We start from the raw sequence: 25697 nt of genomic DNA, 5'->3' as shown, positions 1-25697 counted from the left end.
ATTAATTTTTAAAAAAACCCTGAAACAGAAATATCTAGAAGCAGCAATAGAAGCATGTTGTTGGGTGCTGTGGATGTAATTGTAAAGAGAACCTGCTAAAAGAGTTGAAAGTTGTTATTCTGGGGAGTGGTCACAGTGGGGAGGGAGTTTTGTTTTCATAACAAACCTTAGAAAACTATTTGATTTGTTAAACCAGTGGTTCTCAGCCAGGAGCAATTTGCCCCCCAAGGGACATGTGACAAGGTCTGAAGACATTTCTGGTTGTTATAATGGAGGGCCATAGGGGTGCTACTGGCATCTAGTGGGTGGAGGCCAGGGATGCTGCTCAACATCTTACAGTGCACAGGACAGCCCCACAACGAAGAATTACCCCGCCCCAAATGTCAATAGTGCCAAGCCAGAGAAACCCTGCTTTAAATTCTGTGCGTGCACTACTTTGATACCGTACAAATTAGGAAAGAGGGAGGGGGTGGGGAGCCTCCTGCAACCTGTGATTGGACCTCGATAAGGGTGAGTGGGGTTTCAGAAGCAAAAGGGCTCCTAACACAGCCAGGGTAGGGGTAGGGAGGGTTTCCCAGAGGTAACAACGAAGATAATTTTTTTTTTTTTTTTGGCGGTATGCGGTCCTCTCCCTGTTGTGGCCTCTCCCGTTGCGGAGCACAGGCTCCAGACGCGCAGGCTCAACGGCCACGGCTCATGGGCCCAGCCGCTCCGCGGCATGTGGGATCTTCCCGGACCGGGGCACGAACCCGTGTCCCCTGCATCGGCAGGCGGACTCTCAACCACTGCGCCACCAGGGAAGCCCAACGAAGATAAATTTTAAAGGACAGTAAGATATGAGCTGAATGTGGGGCTAGGAGATTGAAAAGCTAACCATTTTCTAAATCAAATCATATTTAAGTTAACAACATTAGCATATATACTCCAGCTCTGGGTATGTCATCTCTCTGATTAAAGCACTATTAGAACTTACAGTAAAATCTACCTAGACATAAGCAATAAGAGCTAAAGAAAGGAGTCAGCAGATACGACAACCATAAGACATTTCCCTAATTTTGCTCCTAATTTGACACTGAGATCCCTGGCAGCCAGTTCAAAAGGAACAATTCTATTAAGTATATGGTTTCTGTTACCAGGAAGGAGGAAGCCTAGCAGACTCTCTTGGGAAACAGAGCTTTCCCAACTGGCACGGGACTTATTTATTCACTGGAGCTGCAGGCAGAGAGGCTAAGATACCTGATAGACACATCGGCAACACCCATGACTTGCAAAGGCAGCACCACCTTGCATAGGCATCTTCCTAACTTGATGGCTTCTGTAAAAGCAGAACGAATGAAATTAAAAAGCAACTCAGTAAAAAGTGATTTCCAGGGGTTCATAGTGTAGAGCCTTCTGGGGATGACATTATAAAGTGAAATGACTCTTTTATAAAGTAGTCTGATAATCCATTCTAAATAGTTGAAAAAATATTCCTATTCTCTCACCTAACAATCAGTTCTGGGATTTTATCCTGAGGAAACAGATAAAAACTAAACATGCACGTGTGCTTATTAGACTCTTTTACTTCTAGTGGCGCAATCATAGAAGTGACCTAAAAAAACAATAATTGGGCAGTTTTTCCAAATTATATAAGAAATACATACATACTTTCTAACTAAAAATTCAAACGTCACAGACAAAGCTAAAATCCCCCCTGACCATCTGTATTGTCCCTACTTCCAGGCCCCCCTCCTAGGGTAACCACAATTATGGGTTTGTTATATTTCTCTCCAAATCTTTTTTCTCTTCACTTAAATATTAAGTACATACATACATAAGTATGTACATGTAGAAATCGCTATTTCATTTTACATAGAGACTTTATAATCAAATGGTGTCATAGTCTAAATATGGTTCTACAACTTGCTGTTTTACCTAATACTATATCTTGGAGGTTCTTATATCAGTATATTTAGATCTCCCTCATTCTTTTTAACTGCTGCGTAATATTCCATTGGTGAAAGTTTCATGGTCTGTTTAACTATTCCAGTATTACTCCAGTCACTGTCACAGCACTGACATACACATGAGGGCATATATACGCATGTCACACTGCTGGGTTATAGGGGTGTAGGGTTTTTATTTTTATACCATACACTTTCTTTTAATTTGCTTTTCTCTGATTATAAGTAGTATTACAAGTGATATTAACAACACTTCATATTTTGGCTACTTGGACATTTATATTTCCTTTACTGTGAACTTCTCCATCATTCTCTGTAGAAAATATTTTCTCCCAGTGTGTCCCTTGTCCTTTAAACATTATTTATGGTACCTAAGTCAGAAAGATATTTTAATCTTTATTTATTTATTTTTTTTGCTTTTATAATTTGTGTTTATTCCACATTTATAAAGATATTCTCTTTGTTTTTATTTTGGTGACTGCTTTGAAGTACTAGTGTAATTTTATTCTTTTACTAATGGGAGAGACCATTCTCCTGGCCCAGCCTATGGAATACTTCATCTTTTTGTCATTTATTTGAAATGTAGCATTTATTAGAGATTAAATTATAATAGCTATGGTTCCATCCTGTCTGTGAATCTTGTAGCCCTGCACTAATACCAGCTGTTGTTAATTACTCTTCATAGAGGGAGAATATTTAAATAGGTGATGCTAAATCTCCCTTAGATGACTAAGATTAATGAATATTTTAAAAGCTTAGTGAATATGAAAACTATATGGTAAAATAAGTGTATCTGCATAAAATAATGAAGTAAAATCTGAGTATAAAATTTTATATACACCATACTGTTAAATAGGCGAAAATATGCATGCATACGCACAAGGACTAAAATGAGTTTGAAGAAATGAAAGCAGTTACATAAGGATGGACAAAATGCAGTCCACTGACTTTATTTTTAAATTTTGTTTCAAGCTATCGTAATGTTTTCTTAATAAGAAAAAAATTTCCCAATGTCCCCCAGCCATGAGAGATTTTGTGCTCATTTTTGCCATCTCACGGGGCTCATCCTGATCCATTCTTCATGCCTGTTTTCTACTTGTGGTTCCAGATAAAACCTACGTGGTTGACTTGAGTAACGAGCAAGCCATGTCGCTGACCATCGAGCAACGGCCCAGCAAACTGAGCCGCAAATTTGTCCCCGGCTGCTTCGTGTGTCTGGACTCTCGGACCTGCAGCACCAACCTCACCCTGACAGCTGGCTCCAAACACAAGATCTCCTTCCTTTGTGATGATCTGACACGCCTGTGGATCAACGCCGAGAAAACCATAAGTACGCCCCTGCCCCTTCAGTGTGCTCCTCCCGGGCTGTGGGAGTTCTCCCCCCTCGCCGTGGGAGTTCTCCCCCCTCACCCTGTCTTAGTGGGGTCCACTGGGTGGTTTGTAAATAGTATGATCAGAAATGCCCCTGGCAGTGAGGGTGAGCAAGGGCAACCAAGAAGCACAGAGCAAGGTGGAGACACACCCACTTTGAGACCAGCAGCCTCCGTGGGAACATGCATCTTTCAGAAGCAAGTGGCATCCCCCGTGTCCATGCTCACGTCTCCTCTGTCCAGCCTCCAGTCTCCCTCCTGTGAAATCCTCGTAGCCTTCCCCAACCTCCCCCATGCGCATGCCCCCTGCTTCCACGCTCACTGCTCACTTGTCTTCTGTTGCATGAGACCAAGTCTTGAGCTCAAAAACTTTGGCTTCTTCCATTTTTTATCCCTTTAGCTACTAGCCATGCCCGACATGTGCTAGTCACATAGAAATGTTTAATCAGTGGAGGGCAGCAAAACCAATAGTCACCTCCTTGCTGGGCCACCATCATCTCTGATGTGGATGCTCTTAGGGTCTCCACTGAGGCAGTAGCTAAAGCCGCAAGAGGCAAAGCAACCAGCCCGAGGCCACCCCATTAGGAAGCGGCAGAGCTGAAACGCCAGCTGAGATCTCCCCAACTCTGCTCCCAGCTCTAACTATTAGGCGAACTGCCTCCCCACAGGCAGGGACACTGGGCAGCAGGGCTGGGTGAAGGGAAAAACCTGTACCCTGCCCACGTGGCACTTAGCATCTAAGACACAGGTTGTCTTAGTTGAGAACTTGAGCAAACAAGAAGAGAAAATTTCAACCCTGAATACTCCCCAGAAGTTGTTCTGCCAGTTTAGTGGAGAGTAAGAATGCAAGAGCAGGAGGGAAGCTAGGAAAGGAGCGTCAAGGAGGCAGGAGCGCAGGACAGAGCAGGAGAGGAGAGACCAAAGGGAAAAGCAAGAAAGCCTCGGGCTGACTTGAGAGCTGGAGAGGATGCACTTCCGGTTTCCTCCCAGCCTGGGTACCACGAACCCCTCTTTCATAGGCTGCCTGGACCACCGGTACTGCCACAGGAAGTCCTACTCGCTCCAGGTGCCGTGGTACATCCTCCAGCTGCCTGTGCAGCTGCACGACTTCTCCTGGAAGCTGCTGGTGCCCAAAGACAGCATCAGCCTGGCACTGGTGCCTGCCCAGAAGCTGCAGCAGCACACTCACGAGAGGGTTTGCAACACCAGCTTCAGCTACCTCGTGGCCAGTGCCGTTCCCGGCCAGGACCTTTACTTCGGCTCCTTCTGCTCTGGAGGCTCCATCGAGCAGATTCAGGTGAAGCAGAACGTCTCGGTGACCCTCCGTACCTTTGCCCCCAGCTTCCAGCAAGAGGCCTCCAGGCAGAGCCTGACCGTGTCCTTTGTCCCCCACTTTAAAGGTAAGGTGGTCTTTCACTCTCTCCCCATCTCGACGCCCTCTTAGCCTTTCTTATGGGGACACTTATCTTATTTTGGTTTTCTGATCGTCTCAATTGTCAATTTGAAGAGAAGGGATAGCTGAGTGGGCTGTTCCTTATACAAGATGATGAGTCCTAATCCTGACTTTACCATTAACCTAGTGTGGAAAATTCCAGGAGTTAGAAATAAGACTGTCTGACAGTGGGAGGTGATGGTTGGTAGGCAGCAGAACAAATAATCGGGTTCGAGGCTTTTTTGGAAGCAGGCAGGGCATAAATGAGAACTAACCAAATATTCCCAAGTCCTGGATTCTTGAAGTGGTAACATACAAATCCTTACGCAGGTATTTTTATGATTCTGCTTTGACAATTCAGAACGCAGTTCGGAGGGCACAGAGGAAGGAATACTGGGAGAGAGATGAATCTCTAGAGCGTTCTCCTGCATGGGGGAGCAGGCCCCTCCCGGGAGGCTAATGTATCATCTTCTCAGGCAGCAAGTGAGGTTTAAATTGGTCACAACGGTGAACTCTACATTGTTGATATTAAAATTCACAGTCACCACTACAAGTTGCTAAGTTCATTTTTAAATTGACCAAGACCTTAATTCAAGGTTTACCCTGTAATTTTGTTCTCAGAGGCATGAGTGGGAGGGAAATGAATCTGGCCGTAAGATTAAGGTCATTCCAAGTTGCCTGGTATCTCCAAGGTTACCAGAGAAACTCCTTCTGGGGAGTCTTTGAAAATAAGACACACCATCCTCAGTGTGGAGTGTTGGGGTTTTATCTCACCTGAAGATAAGGAGTGGATTAGTTGACATGTCAGAGACCCTTTCAACTTTGCAACCAGAAAGAATTCTTCCCAGAACCTGAAGTTCTCTAAATCTCCAAAATAGAAATCAGTGTACACCAGTCCCACCATGGAGCAGGGCGTTGGACAGATGTTAGCTCCATTGAGGCCATTTCTGAAAGGAAGCTGAGACAACCACCAGTTTGGCAAACTGGCCTGTTTTGTGTTTGTTTGTTTGGTTGGTTGTTTGGTTGGTTTTTTCAAAAGGCCCGAGAACCTAATCTGAGACTCTATTCCTTTGCTGACCAATATTGTAGCCACTGGCCACACGTGGCAATTTAAATTTAAATTAATAGTAAACAAAATTAAAAATTCAGGTCTTCAGTCACACCAAGCACGTTCCAAGTATTCAACAGACACATGCTGCTGTGGCTACTCTTAGCCAGTGCAGATCCAGAGCCTCTCCATCATGGCAGGAAGCTCTGTAGTCTGGACAGTATAGCGTCATCTCCTCCACCCTCCTATTCTCTCCATCCTGATTGAGTGAAACAACATCTGAGTGGATTCTCTTCCTTTTCCTGCAGAGGAAGGTATTTTCACAGTGACCCTGGACACGAAAAGCAAGGTCTACCTGAGGACCCCTAACTGGGACAAGGGCCTACCATCCCTCACCTCCATGTCCTGGAACATCAGCGTGCCCCAAGACCAGGTGGCCTGCCTGACCTTCCTCAAAGAGCGGACGGGCGTGGTCTGCCAGACAGGGCGTGCGTTCATGATCATCCAGGAGCAGCGGGCCCACACCGAGGAGATCTTCAGCCTGGAGGAGGAGGTGCTGCCCAAGCCAAGCTTCCGCTATCACAGCTTCTGGGTCAACATCTCCAACTGCAGCCCCATGAGCAAGAAGCAGCTGGACCTGCTTTTCTGGGTCTCGCTTACCCCAAGGACCATGGGTAAGGTCTTTTGGGGGTGGTGGTGGATAGCAGTTGGTAGCTGAGGGATCAGGAGCAAGACTGGAAGGCAAGTCAGAAAGCATGGATTTGAGTCCTGGCTGTCCATGTATCAGTCAGCTATTGTGTCAATAATACTGTATAACAAACCACCCCAGAACTCAGTGGCTTAAAAACAGCCATTTGTTATTGCTCACATGTTGGCTGGGCAGTTCTGAGCTGGGCTTGTCAGGGTTCATTCACTCAAGCACCTGTGGGCAGCTGCAGGTTGGTTAGAGGACTTTGTCAGTCTTGGCCGGGCACTCTCACATGTCTGGGGCCCAGCCAAGATCAGCCGTGATAACTGGGATTCCTTGGCTCTCCTCAGCATGGTCTCTTATCCTCCAAACTGGGGCCTGTTCTCATGGCAGAGGCAGAGAGATCCAAGAGAGGCTGCGGGAAGCATGCAAGGTGTCCTGACGCTTAGGTTAGGAACTCATACCCTGTCCCTTTGACAGCATTGGTTTGGTCAGCCCAGATTCAAGGGGTGGACAGGTAGACTCCATCTCTTGATGGGAGGAGCTGCAGGATCACACAGTAAATAAAGGACATGGGTCAGGGCAGGGGAAGAATTAGGGCATTTTGGTAGTCAATCTACTATTAACCTCTTTCTGACATAGGGGAAGTCTCTTTACTCCTCTGATCGTCCTCTGCAGAGGATAGATGATTGTAACTACCCCATAAAATTATCACTGGGGATTCAGTGTTGGTGATTAAACTGTGAGGACCTGGAAAGTGTGACACAGATACATGATGCTGGCATTTTTTATTTAGTCCAGTGAAACATTAGAATCCTTGAATGCCCTCAGTCGTGGGCCTCAGAGCCATGATGAGGATTTTGCCTTTATGCCCAAAGTGGTAGTATCCACTGAAGAGTTTCAGGCAACCTGTGGTGGGGCCGTGTTAGCCCTTGATTCCAAGATAGTCACAGAGCACCACAGAATGTTGGAACCACGGAGGTTTTTTTCCCCAGCCCCTTCCCTTCTGGGTGGTCAGATAGACTGTGTGTCCACCCAAGGCCACACAGGTGGTTAGCAGCAAGAGAACCGACAGGGACCAGAAGCCACAAGTGAAAAGCTCGCCCACACTCTCAGATTAGCTCCTGAGTTTTCTTCCTCTCTTACATTCATTTTCTGTCATTTATTTCTAGTCCTATTTTCTCACAGTCTCACCTTTTGTTTTCTTATTGAACAAGCCAGAAATCCTAAATCCTGGTTTGGTGCAGGGCTCTCTCTCTGATATACTTTCTTTTTCCTTTGTACAACTGTAGGAGAAGGACAGCACACATGAAACAACCCTCTCCTTAACTCCTTCACCTCTGACTTTTGACTCCCTGCTTTCTTCTACACCCCCTGCTCTTCTCTCCTCCAACATGGGCTGTGGCGATCAGGGGAGCACAGCTGGGATAGGCCAGGAGTAGCCTTTGGAATAGATCTGGTAGGTCCCCCAGTTTGTTTTAGTTATCTTTCACTGCATAACAAACTATTCCAAGATTTAGTGGCTTAGACAATAACCATTTTTTTTTTGCTCACAATTCCATGGGTCAGGAATTTGGATGGAGCACAGCAGGTGGCTCATCTCTGCTCTAAGATATGAGGGGCCTCAGCCAGATGCCTTGAATAGCTAGAGGGGGGCTGGGATGGTTCACCTTTGCTCACTTTCAAGGCTGGGAGCCTTGGTTTGTCTTCCTCATGGAGTCTCCACATGGCTACTTGGGCTTCCTCACAGCATGGTCTCAGCATAGTCAGACTTCTTACATGGTGGCTGGCTTTTCCTCAGGAAGCGCAGGAAGCGGCCAGGTTTCTAAAAGGTTAGGTCCACACCAGCACAGCCCATATTCAAGAGGAAAGGAAACAGATTCCCCTTAAAGTGAGGAGCAGCATGTGCGTACGAGGAGGGAAGGAATGGATGGTAGCCATCTTTGAAGACTGTCTACTGGAGCTCATCACCAGCCTGACACCAAGTGTCTCCCCATTCTCCTCCCTTGTGTCTCTGTTCACAGACCTGACTGTCATCATCCTCGCGGTGGTGGGAGGTGGCACCTTACTGCTGTTTGCCCTCGGACTCATCATTTGCTTTGTGAAAAAGAAGTAGGTGGAATTTCTCGAACTGTCTTCACCTGAGCTGACACCTCCTTACATCACACAGACCAGAGCTGTCATTAATCATTGACTTTTTTCCTTGCTTTCCATTTTCCCCCGCAAAGATCAATGTTAAATAATATTGCCAGGGCGGGTACTTCCCTAGCGGTCCAGTGGTTAAGACTCCGTGCTTCCAGTGCAGGGGGCGCCGGTTCAATCCCTGGTCGGGGAACTAAGGTCCCACGTGCTATGCAGTGCGGCCAAAAAAATAAATATTGCAGGGGGTGAATTCCCTGGCAGTCCAGCAATTAGGACTCCAACCTTTCACTGCCGAGGGTGCGGGTTGGATCCCTGTTTGGGGAACTAAGATCCTGCAAGCCACCTGGCGTGGCCAAAAAAAGGAGAAGTGGAAAATAAATAATATTGCTGGATGTGAATTATGCTTGGAGGGGGAAAAAATCCCCTACCTAGTAGGAAAAAAAATACACATGCGGTGACATTTTAGCCTGCAGTTTTACGCAGCTGCCTCAGCATAAGTCCCCTGTGAATCATTTACTGTCTGCTCATTAGACTGTGGTCCTCACAGGGGTGATCTTGGCAGGAAAACGCTCCCGTAGACCCTGCCAGACCAGGCCTGTGAACCCGCTCCCCCTGTCACCTTGAGGAAAACACACTCACACTGCCCAGCTTGTTCTCCTCCAGTTTCTTAAACAAACTGTCTGTTTTATGCTTGTTTATTGGCCTCCAGACAAGCATCAAAAAGCCAGCCCTGTGGGCAAGAGGAAGGAAGACCCAGTTAACTGACTCAGTCTCACCTTCCACCCCCTCAGGATAACAGCTTCTGTTTTATGAGAGGAAAGTGCTGACCTTTTTAGACAGAGTACGTGCTGCTGCCAGATTTCATCAGTTCTGCTCCTATTTCTAACTAAAGCCATGGGGACGGGGGGAAGCTATTTCCCTTAGCAAAAAACCAAAAAGAAATTTTTTTTATTAACTGGGGCCATGAGCAAACAATTGAAATTGCTGATCAGAAATGTCTCTACTGATGAGGGTGGGTTGGCAGGTTCAGGGGGAGGCGTCTTCTCTGTGAAATGTCATTGCACACATCTGGCATGAGGGAAAAGGACTTCTTTTAAAGAAACATCATTGTATCACTCCTCTCAGGAAACTTTCCTGTCTGGGGTGCACAGTATGTTCCACCCAGATGGGAAAGCATGGCATTAACACTGGGCCCCAGGTTCCTCATCAGGAGGGAATTGGACGAGGGGAGGGGCCAGCACTTGCCTCCATCCCTAAAGTGCCCCAGTCCCGGCCTGGGAATTACCAGCTCCTGCCTTGCTGTGGGGGAGGCCACTGGCTGGCAGGTTTGCATAAGGCTTGTCTGTCCCCAAGTTGGGTTGGGAGGGAGGACGGGTTCCTGCCATGAGAAGGAGGGCAGACAGTGCCGTTGAACTTGGTCATTAAGCATGTATTTCCTGAGGGTCTCCTGGGCCCTAGGAACCAGGAGAGGTGCTGGGGATACACAAGACACAGTCTTTTCTCCTGCCGTCTATGGGGGCAGAGGGACTAAAGAAGCAGGCAAATAAGGAGGCGGTGTCAGGACAGTGTGAGAAGAGCTTGGTGGGGACAAGCAAGGTGCTGTAGGAGCACATGGGCGGAGCATTGCTACAAGACTTCAGGCTGGAGGCCTTGCAGCCTGTCATCCTGGCCAGGGAACCCAGTGTTACAAGCTACATGTACTAGATTTATTTTTATCTCAGAAAAGTACAGGTTCACAATTAGTGAACCGCCAGCCATGCATTATGTGGTCCATTATGCTAATTGAGCTACTGTCCTCCATTTGAATCTCTGGTCAGCTAAAAAGTCAGCATCCCCTGCTTTTCACTGGTGGAGATGGAGGGCGAGGCTTTGTTTTCCGAGGCAGGGAGTGCAAATGCCCATCCATGTCCAATACCAAAGAACATTACAAACCAAGCATTAATGGTGTTAGGGAGGAACCCGGGCACCCCAGCCTGACTTCTGTCTTCTTTGTAGCTCTTTCCTCTTTTGGAGGTTACTGCTGAAGGGACTGGATCCCTCTACTGATGCTGAGTCCTACTGTCCCCAACTCCAGCTAAAAACTAAGATACAACCTTCCTGAGTGTCGTATGCTATCATTTAGAAACTAGATGGTCATAGTTTGTGCTCATGCAAAACTGAGATGAAGCATTAGCTACAGGAAAGAACTCAGAGAGTCATAGAAGGTTGGCCTAGGTACGCCCGTGCTTGATGTGGTTGGTTTGGGACACCACCTGTCTCTGCTAGGAAAGAGAGGTTGTCAGATGTCTCTACCTTTGGATACCACGCAGGTATCAAAGCAAACTCAGGCACAGAGGGTGTTAACAGTGCCCTCTCTAAACCACTCTCTGCTCCTGTTTCCACCTTAAAAACTGGAGACAGAAGCTGGTCCCTTTCTAACTGTTCGCTGAGGACAGCAGTTTCAGTTTCAAACGCTAAGCTATTTGAGGGACTTGGGGGAGACCCAGTCAGAACCCTGAATGATCTTCATTCCAGTAGGGATGTACAGTTGGTGAGCCTCTAAGATCGTTTTCTTCCTGACTCCTGTCTTGTTCCCTTCCTCAGTAGGAAAAAGAAGATCAACAAGGGCCCAGCTGTAGGTATCTACAATGGTAACGTCAATACCCAGATGCCGATGCAGCCAAAAACGTTTCAGAAAAGACGGAAGGACAACGAATCCCACGTGTATGCCGAAATCGATGACACCATGGTGTATGGGCATCTGCTGCAGGATCCCAAAGGGTCCTTCCTCCAGCCAAAGGTGGACACCTACCGGCCCTTCCAGGGCCCCACAGGGGACTGCCCTCCCTCCCCACCCCGCATATGCTCCAGGGCTCCAACTGCGAAGTTGACCAAAGATGAGCCATCCTCTGGCTTCCTTTCTGAGTCTGAGAGCGAACCGTACACCTTCTCCTACCCCAACGACAGGAATATAAGCAATGGGAACACAGACCCTCCCTTGCTAGAAACCTATGAGACCATGGAGCCTGGGGAATAACTTGGACCCACCCCTAAGACTTGACATAAAGCAGGGCACTGAGATGCCCTTTAGGGTTCCCACCCAGAAATCCTGAAGAAGAGGAATTCTGTGGAAGGACAGCAGGAGGTTTTTCTGGATGCCACCAACTTCTGATTTCCAAGTGGACTCATTCCAGTGCTGAGACACTGAAAATGATGAATTGTGATCTGGATACAGTCATCACAGTGAAAGTCCTTCTAAACTCAGGTTGGGTTGTAACCAGTCCATAATGAGAGGGGAGAGGCTGAATCACGCAGGACAGGGATGCAGTGAGCCCTGGATTTGGATTTGGATTTGGATTTGGATTTAGACTTCTTCAGGTTGAGAGTGCCAACCCCTAGGAGCCCACGGAGACCCGTGCTCTCACTGGGGTCCCCTGGGTGGAAATGTCAGTATGCTTTATTATATTTATTTGGTGGTCCTGTGTATTTAAGAAGTCAAATGTATAGCCATGCAGCTCTTTTCACCTGACGTAGTGACAGCTCACGCTAACTGGTTAGATGGCTGGGTTTTGACTTCTGCTGACCACTAGATAAACATGTGCTTGTCCCCTGGGAGGTGGGAATAATTTGCAGTCTGTCCAGCCAGAAAAGGGTGTGCGTGTTTGAGGGTACTGACGCACATCTGCTTTGATAAGAGACTTGCTGGTTCTCTTGCTCTGCGTGTGGTTATCCTACCACAGAAATCCATCTTGAGTCCCATTGTCCTTTGACCTAGAAGTAAGAGAAATTTCATGGAATTGCCATGTGTGGCTCTCCCAGCTGCAGCAATACTTTAGCATCTAAATAGAAATTTAGAGAGTATTTTCATCCTCTAAAAACATTGAAGGATACACCAAAGGGTGGCCACCTGTATTAGTTTCCTAATGCTACTGCAACAAATTACCACAAGCATGGTGGCTTAAAAGAACGCAAATTTCCTATCTCAGGGCTCTGGAGATCAGAAGCACAAAATGGGTTTCACTGAGCTAAAATCCATGTGTCAGCAGAGCTGTGCTCCTTCTGGAGTCTCTAGGGGAGAATCCATCTCCTTGCCTTTTCCAGTTTGTAGAGGCTGCTCACATTCCTTGCCTCAGATGGTGGCAATGTGACACTCTTGCTTCCCTCTTTTACTGACAAGGACCTTTCACTTATAAAGCCCGGCCGGATAATCCAGAATTATCTCCCCATCTCAAGATCTTTAATTACACTGAAAAGTCCCTTCTGCCCTGTAAGGTAACATATCCACAGGTGCTGGGGATTAGGACATGGACCATTATTCTGCCTACCACACCTTTCCTGCCCCTGCAGGAGAGACTGGAGAATGATCCAGCCTACAGGTGTGTTTTGTGTAGCCTGCGCATCTTCTTAAAGAGTTAGTCACCAACATTTAAAATTATAAAATGTTTACATAAAATTCTGGATCAGAAGGTCTGGCCATGCTGCGGCTCACATTCTCACCGAGCAACAACCAGCTGGAGTTGAAACGCAGCTCATCTTTAGATGCGGCATCTGGTTCACCAGTTCACCACAGGGCCCACCAACCCTGTCACCTCACACACTGAGGCTGAGGGTCTGCTGCTATTGGTCAACACCCTGCAGAGTTGCTTCTCATAATGAAATGGAAAGTTCAAGACTCATATCTCATATGAAATAAGAAGACAATTCTTAAGGCTGATGGGTGCTTCAGGAAAGTTTCTTTTACACACAGCCCACATCCTTCATTTATACTAATTACCAGCCCAGCTCCTGTGGGCATTTGCCTTTGTGGCCCCTGTTCTCATCTGGGAGGAGAAGGATTGTGTTATGGCTTGTCAGTACAGTCCCAGGTCGATACTTCTGTGGCAAAACCTCCTTTAAGAAGTAGATGTAGGGCTTCCCTGGTGGCGCAGTGGTTAAAGAATCTGCCTGCCAATGCAGGGTACATGGGTTCAAACCCTGGTCCAGGAGGATCCCACATGCCACAGAGCAACTAAGCCCGAGCGCCACAACTACTGAGCCTGCACTCTAGAGCCCACGAGCCACAACTACTGAACCCGCATGCCACAACTACTGAAGCCTACGCGCCCTAGAGCCCGTGCTCCGCAACAAGAGAAGCCACTGCAATGAGACGCCCGCTCACCATAACAAAGAGTAGCCCCCGCTCGCCGTAACTAGAGAAAGCCCGCGCGCAGCAACAAAGACCCAATGCAGCCAAAAATAAATAAATTTTAAAAAAATAAAATGAATTAACTTTAAAAAAAAAAGAAAAGTAGATGCAGGTCGTCGTGTTCAGTGACTTCACCTTGGAAATACACTGCCCAGGCTTGTCCACCTGCTACTTTGCCTCCATGAAAAGGAGTTTTGCAGTCTCCTAAATGGTGTGTTCCAGGGGTTTTTTTAACTCTTTCCAGGAGGAAGAGTATGTTGGGGTTTTTTAAATTATGCCTTCAGTGCTGACAGTGACACCTTTACTTCTGAAAAGCTGGCTCTGCCCAGGGACCCTCAGCGTCGACCTGAGATGCTGGCAAACACCCTCCAGGAAGGGCCAGAGGAGGGCTGTGCCTTCCTTCCCTCTGCTGAAATTGTATCAATATTTAAAATCATCGTTGGGGCCCTGGCCCTCCATTCTCTGCCTTCTCTGACCTCCTGGCTGCTTCTGACAGTCACTCAGTCAGTGCTCTGAATCCCACCCTTAAAGCATGGCTGTCATCACACGCCACCTTTACTCACAAGGGCACCACGTGGCCACTTTCTTTTAACCGAGAGCTCAAAACTCCAGGCCAAGTTGCTGTCTTCCTGAGACCTCAGGTGGATTTAATGTTTTCCAAAGACATGCCTCCTTGAAGGGGCCAGCCCGACATACCCCTGGCTCTTTCCTTTAAAGCCCAGGCCCCACTTCTGTAAAATATTTCAGGGTCACTGAAAACCAAACACATTTGTTGAAGCCTAGCTTGTGCCAGCACAGTATCCTCCACGCTGGGTCTGCTGATGCCGGGCTGCCCTCGCGCCCATCCTCTGTACCTATGACAAAGCCCGACTCAGACAGGACTGGTTAATGCTGCAGTCATTTTGCACGGGAGGGCGACGTCTCAAGGAAGAGTCCAGGGGGAAAAGCATAAGTCCATGGAACATAACCTGGGTCAAGGTTGGGACTGATTTGTGTGGATCTGCAATGCTTAACTCAAAATAATTTATTTGTTGTATATACTTTTGAGGCAGCATTTTATTCATTTCCTACACTTTTTTAAATAAACAAATATACAGAAAAAAAGGCATCAGGTTGTTTAAATGCTTTGGCGACCTGTCCCCTTGTTCAGCTGAGGCCCTCATTTCCCAGGTTCAACATGGGGTCAGCAGATTCCATCTTCTCTATGTGTTTATGGTCCAGCAAGCTGGACTCCGGGCTGCCGATGAGTGACTGAGAGGCCAGAGTTTGTTCTGTTCTTGTTGAGGCAACCTGAGCCCCCTCTGTGTGACCCTCCCAATACCTGACCCCCACAGAGGCCACCCTTGCCACTGACTGCTCTACACCCAGTGCAGGTCACCAGCCACCAGAAAGGCAGTGGGAGAGGGAAGCTCCAAGCAGGTCCCCACCACCTGCCATGCACTTGGAGGGGAGACCCAAGTACACGGAGGAGACCGGGCGCTGCTGTGTAACCACAGCAGACCTTAGTGACTTAAGAACAATCACATATTTTGCCACAAACCCACGTTGAGCAGGGATCAGCAGGGATGGCTTATCTCTGCTCCGTGTGGCCTTTCTGGAGCAGCTCAACTAGAATCCACTTTCAAAATGGTGCATCACACAGCTGGCAAGTTATTGCTGGCTGCCAGCTGGGAGCATTGATTCCTCATCATGTGGACCACTCACTCCACAGGGCTTTCTGGGCTTCTTCACAACACAGAGGCTCGCTTCCCAGGGCGAGTGTTCCCAGCATCAGGATGTCAGAGCTGCTAGTCCCTCAAGGCCTGGGCCTGGAAGCTGGCACAGTGTCACATCCATTCTAGCCTATGGGTGTGTCAGTCTCAGAGCCTCAGATTTAAGGGGATGCATATATTGCATCATAAGAGCATTAAATTTGTAGAGAAGTGACAAGACAAAGGAAAAGTACTTTGAGCTTCTAGGAGTGAGTGGCAAATTGTGAAAAGGTAAATAAACGGGGGGAGTTAATGGAAAATACGGGTTTTCGCAAGGTGTGTTGTATAGATTTCTCTGCTGTCATCTCTGGGCTAAGAGTCTAGAGTTGTCTCTGGTGATTAAAGAATCAAACTGTCCTTCCCGGTAGAGAGGGAGAGGACAGAGAATTTTTCTTGTGTCCGTTTCTTCTTAATTGCCTTCAGCTCAAAATGATCCTTACACCAGGCTTGCATATTTTGGGGTGGGATACTCTGAATCCCTCATTCTCCCATTTGAAACATAAATAAGTTTCATATATTAAAAGTTGAATTGGCAGCTGTGCAGAGAGATTTGGGTTCGAAGTATTGAAATAAGAGATCTACAAAGGCGGAAGGACCATAGATGGAACAAGGGGAAAAGAGCAAACCTAAGTATATTGCCCCATATCTTACTGAATCAGTCTCTTAGACGTGGGAGTAAGTCACTCTGGTGAAACAGTTGTGTTTCATTTCAGGAAATGGTACTGCAGGTGGGAGCAGGGTGCCCACTTAAGTTAAGCCTCTATATAGTGTGAGCAATCAGGCACTTAATGAGGGACATTTCTATAGAAAATGAAGGGGGGAAAGGGCTAATGGTTAGAACAAACTGTAACCTCAGGTTTTGAGTCCAGAAGGTAGTTAGAAGATTTCTAGATGTTGGGCTCAAAGCATGCATTTATTTATTTATTTATTTATCTTCCAGTTTTATTGAGATAATAATTAACATACAACACTGTATTAGTTTAAGGTATACAGCATAATGATTTGACTGACATACATCATGAAATGGTTACCACAATAAGTTTAGTGAACATCCATCATTTCATATATATACAAAATTAAAAAAAATTTTTTTCTTGTGATGAGAACTCAGGATTTACTCTCTTAACTTTTGTATATAACATACAGCAGTGTTAAGTATATTAGTCGTGCTGTACATTACATCCCTAGTACTTACTTATCTTATAACTGGAAGTTTGTACCTTTTGATCACCTTCATCCAACTCCCCCCTCCCCCACTCTCCTGCCTCGTTCCATAACTTTTTTTCTTTTTTTTAACATCTTTTTTGGAGTATAATTGCTTTATAATGTTGTGTTAGTTTCTGCTTTATAACAAAGTGAATCAGCTATACGTATACATATATCTCCATATCCCCTCTCTCTTGTGTCTCCCTCCCACCCTCCCTATCCCACCCCTCTAGGTGCTCACAAAGCACCAAGCTGATTTCCCTGTGCTATGTGGCTGCTTCCCACTAGCTATCTATTTTACATTTGGTAGTGTATATATGTCCATGCCACTCTCTCACTTCATCCCAGCTTACCCTTCCCCCTCCCCGTGTCCTCAAGTCCATTCTCTACGTCTGTGTCTTTATTCCTGTCCTGCCCCTAGTTTCTTCAGAACCATTCTTTTTTTTTTTTAGATTCCATATATATGTGTTAGCATATGGTATTTGTTTTTCTGACTTACTTCACTCTGTATTACAGACTCTAGGTCCATCTATCTCACTACAAATAACTCAATTTTGTTTCTTTTTATGGCTGAGTAATATTCCATTGTATATATATGCCACATCTCAAAACATTTTTAGATGGTGGAGTGAGAATAGCAGTGCCAAGCCAACGAATTTCCTGGTTTGCAATTTGAATGTCTGGTGCTAGCATCTACATCAGCGTCACAGCCACAGATATTCCTCAGTGCAGAGCATAGAGGTGTCCAGCTGCACTTTGCAGGGTTTCTTCTCCTTCTGCTGCTCCTTCTCCTTTTTTTAGACAGTCCTAATAAGGATCTGGACAGCCAGGTTTTAGTTCTCAGTGACACCAAGTTGGGAGGGGGAAAGGAAAAATGGAAATGTTAATTACTAAAACGCACAAATGTTAGGAGCCAGTTTACCAAGAGGTCAAAAAGCTCAGAGACAGTGGGCATGGCTAGAATTTGACAACCCACAAGAATACACTATATTTTTTCTATTGACACATAGAATTTCTCTCTATAATTATCCCCATTTCTATCAAAGATAATCGAAGAATATTTTGTTTGAAAAATATAGTCTCATTAAATTGGGCCTAATCATTTACATAAGTGCAGCATGAGTAGTAACATTTATCCCCAGACTGAAGAGACCTCAGAATTACTAAGAGGCAGCTGTGAAGCACCACCTGTGTACCCTAACAGGCAACCTAACTTCTCTGAACCAAAATTTCCTCAACCGTAAAGTGTGAATCCTAATACCTATTTAACAAAGGTGATGGCCAGGGTGGGGAGAGATGATGTATATGAAAATGTCTGGATTTAGTAGCCACTCTTCATTACATCTGCGTTGAAGAGAAAAGAATATCACCCATAGTCTGCTCATCTGGCTTGGTCTCATCTCCAGCAAGCTGGTTGTCTTTTCCTGTGAGCTGACAGTTCTCTAGCTAATTGTGTCAAATTCAAAGATGCTGTACACCTCGTTCTCTCCAAATTCATTTAGCTGTCAGCTCCAGCAAGCTGGCATATGATCCTACAGCATTTGTGCAGCCCTGGAAAGAGATGTTCCTGGGAGAAGCATTACAGCATGAGCCGTGTGGGCTCCACAGCCAAGGAACCGGGAACTGCGGGGTTTCATTTTCTAACATTATTGCAGTATGTTAAGATATTTGGCTGCCTGTGTCTGAGGCAGCCCTGGGTCTTTGGGCCTGCCTGACCAGGCGCCCAGATCAGAGACGGACCCCAACAAACACATGTGAGGGGTGCAGCATTCCCTATCGCCTGAAGTAACCGTAGCAACGGTTCAATCTTTTCTCCCTGCTCCACCCCGACCCGCAAAGGACACCTTTCCTCAATGACAAGAGGCTGGGCAAACAGTACCACTCCTTTAAAGGTGGTCAGAAACTCATCACTTCTTCTCCAATGTAGAGCTAAGTCAGTGCCACTAAATAGCCTCTAAGCATTTGAAAAGTTTCAAACAGAAGTTTGAAAAAAAGCTTGTTAAACAGAAACTGTGGACAGTGTTTGCCTTCATGGAAGGAAACTGTGACTGGGAAACTTTTCCTCCCCATATACCCTTTTGTAGCTTTTGAATTTGAACCATGCAAATGTACCTTATTTTAAAATAAAATGAAAACAAAAACTTTTTAAAAAACTTGTCAAAACTCAAGATTCTTTGGTGGTTTTAACTCTTCTCAGCCTCCTGTGTGTGCAGTTTTTCAGAGATTTTAAGCCTCCCTTCTCCCCTCCCCACCCGCCAGTGGTGAGACCAGTTTGGCCATATTTCACGCCCCTCTGGTCAGAGATACCAGGTTACTCCCAGAGAGGCTAAAGGCTGGAAAAGACTGGAAGGTGTGGTAGCTGCTCAAACACCCTAGAAGGCTCTTCCACAGCACCTCGGGGACTCCATTCCTCAATGCTGATACTCCCAGGCCAAGAAGTCCTCCGGGGGTTGACAACCAGTCCTGGGAGAGGAGGTGTGGAACTCCCCCCTTGCCCATCTGGAAAGAGGAGTCCCGGCATCAGCTGGTGAAGAGACTTCAGCCCCTTCATTGCCCAGGATGTTCAGATCTGCCCTCTCCAGGATCCAGGCCGGAGGGACTAGAATCCACTCAGATCTTAAGCCCGGGAACTAGGGTTGGGAGGGGGTTGGGTGGCTCCTTGGAGTTCAGGGAGAGAAAATCATTTTGTGATACTTAGTCTTTTGAAAGGAAAAAAATATTTTTAGCCAAAATCCAAGTCCATAGCCCTGTGGGAGTGAAAGAGCCATTATGGCTCAGACTTGGATTCAATGTGTACTTTGGACCCTGGGCTGGCTCACTGGGTCTCAGGATACCAGCAGGGGCCAAGTCCGTTGTCGGTCCCTTTCTTTTCAAGAGACACTAATTGCTTAGCAGCCTGCCAACTGCAGTGTCACCAGAGCTATCTGCAGGCTGAGCACTTTCCCCACCCTCCACCTGGGGGGTTGGGGGTGAACCTGCCCTCCAACCTCCTCCCAAGGCCACCCCCATCCAACCCCATCACTGGTTGCAGGCACCACCCAGGAGGCCCCTGCTGGTATCCTGAGACCCAGTGAGCCAGCTGATAGAAGGATAATTGGGAAATGTGTTCTTCAGAGGTGATCCTTTCCAATCAGGATTTAAATCTTCCTCACTTCCTCTTGAAAAGCAACCTGGTGATATTTCTGCAAATAACAGTCTCTTTGAGAAATAGTGGTAACATAAGTACTTCCAATAATGAAGATTAAAAACCCCTTATACCTTTTAAAAAATGTCTAGTGTCAAATCAGTCCACTATATCCAGGATGAAGTATTTTCAATTATGTTTTCCTTAAATAACATGTGTAACAAGCTCCTTTTGAGATAATAAAGCCTTTGTCTTTGGTGTTAAAAAAAAATTGATCTATTTTCTCCAGGCCAGGGACATCAGTTTTTAAGATGAGAATTTACACTTGCTACAGATGCTGCAAGCAGGCTTCTTGCACAAATAGATCAAGATGTTTCTATTTGTCTTCAGATCCTTGCCAAGAGTTGAGCAATAATTGAACATGGCATCAACTCTGCTTTGATCTTCATGAAGAATTTCAGTGTGGGTAGCACTCAACTGTGTGGTATTCATTCTGCTGTGTATCCAGTTATTTCAATGTACTCATTAAATACCTACTATGTGCAAGACAGTGTGCTAAGGCTGAGTGCTGGTGGAGAAGCTGCCAGGTAAAGTGCTATGAGGGAGGGTTGGGACATGGGGTGGGGGAGGGGAGGAGATTACAAAACTTCCATGGCAACGTTTGCTCATTCATTCAAAAAGCATGGCACCAAACGAGGTGCTGGTTACCTCGATTCCATTAGATCCTTTCTTGAGTTGTTAAGACACTTCTAAACTGAAAGAGGAATGAATGTGGGACTTGGCTGGAGAGGCAGTCATAAAATATGATGAGTTCTTTGCCAATTTTTATTCAATTTTCCCAATTCTGACCTTTTGTTTCTAGCCCTGCTCCCAAGGCAACAGACCAGGTTGCAAGTATTTAGCAAACAAGCTACATTAATCTGTAAACTAATTAAAACATATTGTGATGATTTCTCAGCAACATTCTTTAACCCATAACCTTCATTTTGGATACTGGAAGAGAAAACTGTGCACTCTATTGTGGCCCTCAGGAACACTTAGGGCTGGAGCAGCTAGAAGGTAATAGACTCTGCACCTGTAAGACATAGGTCCTCTCAAGATTTACCCTTGATTCCAAACCTCTGCACAGAGGACTATTGTTTCTTTAGGAACAGCAACCCAATATTTTCTTGCCTGAAGGAGAGATGAAAACCATATTCAGGCTACTGAGGAATAAAAGGAACCAAACAGGCTCAGTTGGGGAGGGTGGCACCTTGGGGCTTCCTGGATCCAACTCACCATACCCAGAGTTTGGGATAGAGAAGGGTGGGCCCTTCTATGATGCTTTGGTCTCATCTCAAGTTTCTGAATTGCCATTTTCCAGGTCCCCTTTCCCAAGTTCTTTGAGGACCCAGAAAATTAGAAAGAGGGTTTTGAAGATCATGGCTGTGCTAGGGATGAGGCTCTGCGGAACAAACACTGTCCTCCTCTCTGAACAGCCGCCCTAAGATGCTAAATAACGGATGACATGAGGACAGAGGAAGGGAATCAATGAGCTTTGTCTCCTCAGTTGGTCAAATTCTTCCAGCAAATTCCTGTGAAAGGGCTCTTGTCACAGGATACCATTAAATAAAGGACTGTTTATGCTCAGGGGGCCCCTTCATCCCTAAGGTGTTCAAGGCCTGCCCCCAAAATGACAGCAACAACAAAAATCCCCACCCAAGGATCCTGGGTTACCTCAGCTCCTAATCCGTCCAGATCTTTCTAGTTTAAGAGCAAGTTCTCATCCTGGAGCTGTGAGGCAAGGGCCTGAGGCCAGACTCTTCCCCCGCCTTCCTTCCAACCCATCTCCCAGGAAAGGATGAGGCCCATCTTGAGGCACATTTGTAAACCAGCTGCCCTGGCCTCCCGTCCTCCCTTCCCACTTCTAAGACATGATTTTAAACTATGTTTAAAGCGGACCAGGTGAGGACAATTAGGGCAAAAAATACTCAGGCCTGAGGGGCCCAGAGGGTGAGAAAGACCCTTGAGGCCCAGAGGAGAGTTGAGGGAGCCCGAGGTCCAGAGAAGGAGGAGGCCCTGAGCGAGGCAGGGGGAGGGGAGGGCGAGGACGAGGCGAGGTGTTGCGAGGGGTGGGGGGTGGGATCAGGAGGGCGGCTGGCCCAGTTAGCGTCCTGGTGGTGAGTCTGGACTGCCTCCGTCCAGGCCGCCTGCTGGTATCCTGAGACCCAGTGAGCCAGCTGAGAACCAGGAACCGCACTCTGTTCAGGGTGGAACAGCACGGAGGAAGCCAAGAGCTCTGCCTCACCAGCCTGCAAGGAACCTTCCCCATAGCTTCTGGGTACGGGTGACGAACCTTGGACCCTCATCAGAGCACAGAAGGCCGTGAAAGCCAGGTTTAGGGCCACCAGCGTGTGAGTAAGGAAACTGCAGGATCCCCAGTTGAGGGCATAGGCAGGTCATCCGTGAGACTGTGCCAAGGGCGTTTCTGGTTAACATTTTCACCACTGAGGGCAAGAAAGGTTGCTCCATCTCGCTTAAGGCCCCCCTTTGCCTTTGGAGCTTGCATTTCCCCACCTGGGGCCTAGATCCTCCCCTAGGTAAAGCACACGGCTAAAAGTGGCAGCCGTGTGGTAGAACAGGTGGCTTAAAGGCCGTCTGGCTGGCGGCACCATTCCACAGAGGCAGCCTCCCCGCAGCTCAAGCTGACTTGGCTCAGGTAGGATGCATAGAAAACCTTCTGCCCACCTTTCGATTTCTTCTCTTTGAGATCACAGTTCCTTTAGTCTGGTCCCTCCTAGAAGCATGAATTTTCCTAACTGGTGCCCTCTACTTCGGCCCACAAGTTAAAAGTTGAGCCATTAACTTTGGCCTTTTAAGTCTCTGGAAGGCGACGATCATTATTGGTCTGTTTTTGCTCCTGAAAGACATGTGCGTTTCTTTCTTTCTTTTTTTTAATTTATTTTTTATTGAAGTATAGTTGATATACAAAATTATATGTTATAGGCATACAATATAGTGATTCACAATTTTTTAAGGTTATACTCCATTTATAATTATCATAAAATATTGGCTATATTCCCCATGTTGTACAATATATCCTTGTAGCTTATTTTACACCTAATAGTTGGTACCTCTTTCTCTCCTACCCCTATATTTCCCCTCCCCCCTTCCCTCTCCCCACTGGTAACCACTGGTTTGTACTCTATATCTGTGAGTCTGCTTGCTCTTTTTTTTTTTTTTTTTTTTTGTCTGCACCATGTGGCTTGTGGGATTTTAGTGCCCCGACCAGGGATTGAATCTGGGCCCTCAGCAGTAAGAGCACAGAGTCCTAACGATGGGACCACAAGTGAATTCCCTGCTTCTTTTTTGTTATATTCGTTTGTTGTATTTTTTTAGATTTCACATATAAGTGATATCATTTGTCTTTGTATTTGTATTTGTCTAGTATTTGTCTTTCTCTGACTTATTTCATTTAGCATAATACCTTCTAGGTCCATCCATGTTGCTGTAAATGGCAAAATTTCTTTTTTGATAGCTGAGTAGTATTCCATTGTATTTATATACCACATCTTCTTTATCCATTCATCTGTTGATAGACACTTAGGTTGCTTCCATATCTTGGCAACTGTATACAATACTGCTGTGAACATTGGGGTGCATGTATCTTTTCAAATTAGTGTTTTCATTTTTCCTTGATATATACCCAGGAGTGGAATTGCAGGGTCATAAAATAGTTCTATTTTTCGTTTTTTGCAAAACCTCCATACTGTTTTCCACGGTGGCTACACCAATTTGCCAGCAGTGCACGAGTGTTCCCTTTTCTCCACATCCTCGCTGACATTTGTTATTTGTATTCTTTTTGATGATAGCCATTCTCACAGTTGTCCTGTGCGTTTCTAAACTGATGACTGCTCAGACATCAGACTTAACTTTGCAGCCCTGTGAAGGTTCAATGTATTTCCACTTGTGTATGATTTGTTCAAGGGCACAGAGCGAGTTAGAATTGGAACCCTAGTCAGAAGATTCATCTACACCTCGACTCTTTGTACTGAGACCTTTTTTCTCATCATTGTCTTGCCTTTCATTTCTTCTCTTTTTCTTTCATTGGCTGGATCCAGCACCTGTGGACCACCTGTCTATGCCCTGTAGCCGAAGACCACTAGGAACAAAGTTGGATTTACTGATTTGTTGCAGTGAAGGAGGCTGTGTACATGCATAGATGAGGAGTCATGGGGCCTCTTAGCACAAGGGACTTGTAATAGAACTTGCGCTTGTGTTAAGTGATGTGGGGGAAGTTTTAAGGAAGCAGGGGTTTGCTCTGGATTGGATGTTATCAGGAAGCAGGATCGATTCTATGCTCAGGAATTTCAGTTTTTATATAGAAGGTGAGACAAAGGCAGCAGAGCTAAAGCCATGGTTGGTGAAGGGACAGCTGTCATTTGTGTTAGCTGGGGCTGGGTGATTTCTGTGGTTTGCACAGTGGCTTCGTATTTGTCTGTGCTCAGACATGACTACAGAATAGTGTTTGTCAGCCTTGTCTGAGGTTGGTGATCTGTGAGACTGGCTCTGTTCGACAGCAGAATGTTGCAGCCTTGCTCTGAGTGCCTGATGGTAGGGACTGTTTTTCTCTTTGTCATTACAAAGGCCAACCCTTGATCCTCAAGTTCCAACCTTCTTTATATCCTAGTCTCATATCTTCATGGTGGGATAGAGGTTCTCACACTTGAAGAGGAAGAGGAGGAGGGATGGACGAGAAGGAGAGAGATTTCCTTGGGGGTGGGGGGTGAAATAGTATCTTAGCTTAGAGGATTCATATCTTTGTCACCTGAATGCATCCAGGGTTCCATTCCTCTACCTGGAAAGAATGATATTCCAAAGCCATGTTGAGGGGGCAGGGGAAGGAATTAGGGTAACATTGGTGTGCAGGTGTCCCATGAATTATTGGAGGAAGTTCCAGGTAGAGGGGCGGGGAAGGCAATAAAAAGTGGCCGTTCTTAGTACAGAAATCCTCACTTAGAAAGAGTGGATATATGTGTATGTATAACTGACTCACTTTGCTGTACAGCAGAAACTAACACAACATTGTAAATCAACTATACTCCAATTAAAAAATTAATTAAAAAAAGAAATATAATCCACTCTTCTAGGAAACATAGACAGGATGATTGTACATCCCAATTTTCTGGTACATCCCTGATTTTAAGTAATATAACTATTCGATTACCTCAGATACAGTTTGGCTACATATTACATTGCTCTATATAATTTTTTTTTTTTTAGTGGAATTAGGGGAATCCATTACATGTCAGATCCTCTGAGAAGCAGACAGGAAAATAGGATTTGAAGTGCAAGAGATCGATTGGGGGAAACACCTGTGAAGGCTCCAGAGCCGCAGTCTGAAGAGAGCCCTCTGCAGTACAGGTCTGACCCTGTGTAAAGAGAGGGGGGAAGAAGGACTGGGTAGGAAGAACCTCAGACCACAGCACAGTTCTGAGAAAATCGTGGCCAGGCCTCTGGGGAATCCCCAGGCTAAACTTTCCCCTTAGAGGGGTCACCTCTCTGGCGGGAATAGTTCCGTGCTGGTGCCCCTGCCGAACTCAGTCACTGCCCAGAGGCAGCCAGCGAAAGACTGGCCCCTGTAACCCCGGGTGGCAGCCAAGGTTGTCAGTCAGCTCCTGCTCTTGGCGGCAGGTTCTGTTAGAGCCATCTGAGCAGCACCCTCGATGGCCATATGTTTCTTCTTTCACCAATACCTTTTTTTTTTTTTTCAGTCATTGAAACAGGTCAACTCCTCCTAGAAGCAGGAGCCGAGACAGGATTAGACATGCAAGAGATTTGTTAAGGGAA

The 25697-nt window shown here is 46.2% G+C and overlaps 1 protein-coding gene across 1 annotated transcript in view; it reads left to right on the top strand.

The window, feature by feature from the left end:
- CDCP1 (CUB domain containing protein 1) overlaps window positions 1-13644 on the top strand; it is a 54906-nt gene extending 41262 nt beyond the window's left edge. Inside the window, exons 5-9 of the mRNA XM_029244199.1 lie at window positions 3052-3273; window positions 4333-4713; window positions 6102-6467; window positions 8506-8593; window positions 11207-13644. Coding sequence (XP_029100032.1) covers window positions 3052-3273; window positions 4333-4713; window positions 6102-6467; window positions 8506-8593; window positions 11207-11639 — 1490 coding nt within the window. The 3' untranslated portion in view covers window positions 11640-13644. The remainder of the gene's footprint in view (window positions 1-3051; window positions 3274-4332; window positions 4714-6101; window positions 6468-8505; window positions 8594-11206) is intronic.
- The last annotated feature ends 12053 nt before the right edge of the window (window positions 13645-25697 follow it).

Source organism: Monodon monoceros, unplaced genomic scaffold (genome assembly GCF_005190385.1).
Source record: "Monodon monoceros isolate NGI ecotype Baffin Bay Population unplaced genomic scaffold, NGI_Narwhal_1 Super_Scaffold_3, whole genome shotgun sequence".
Taxonomy (NCBI): Eukaryota; Metazoa; Chordata; class Mammalia; order Artiodactyla; family Monodontidae; genus Monodon; species Monodon monoceros.
This window is presented reverse-complemented; position numbering and strand designations above follow the sequence as displayed.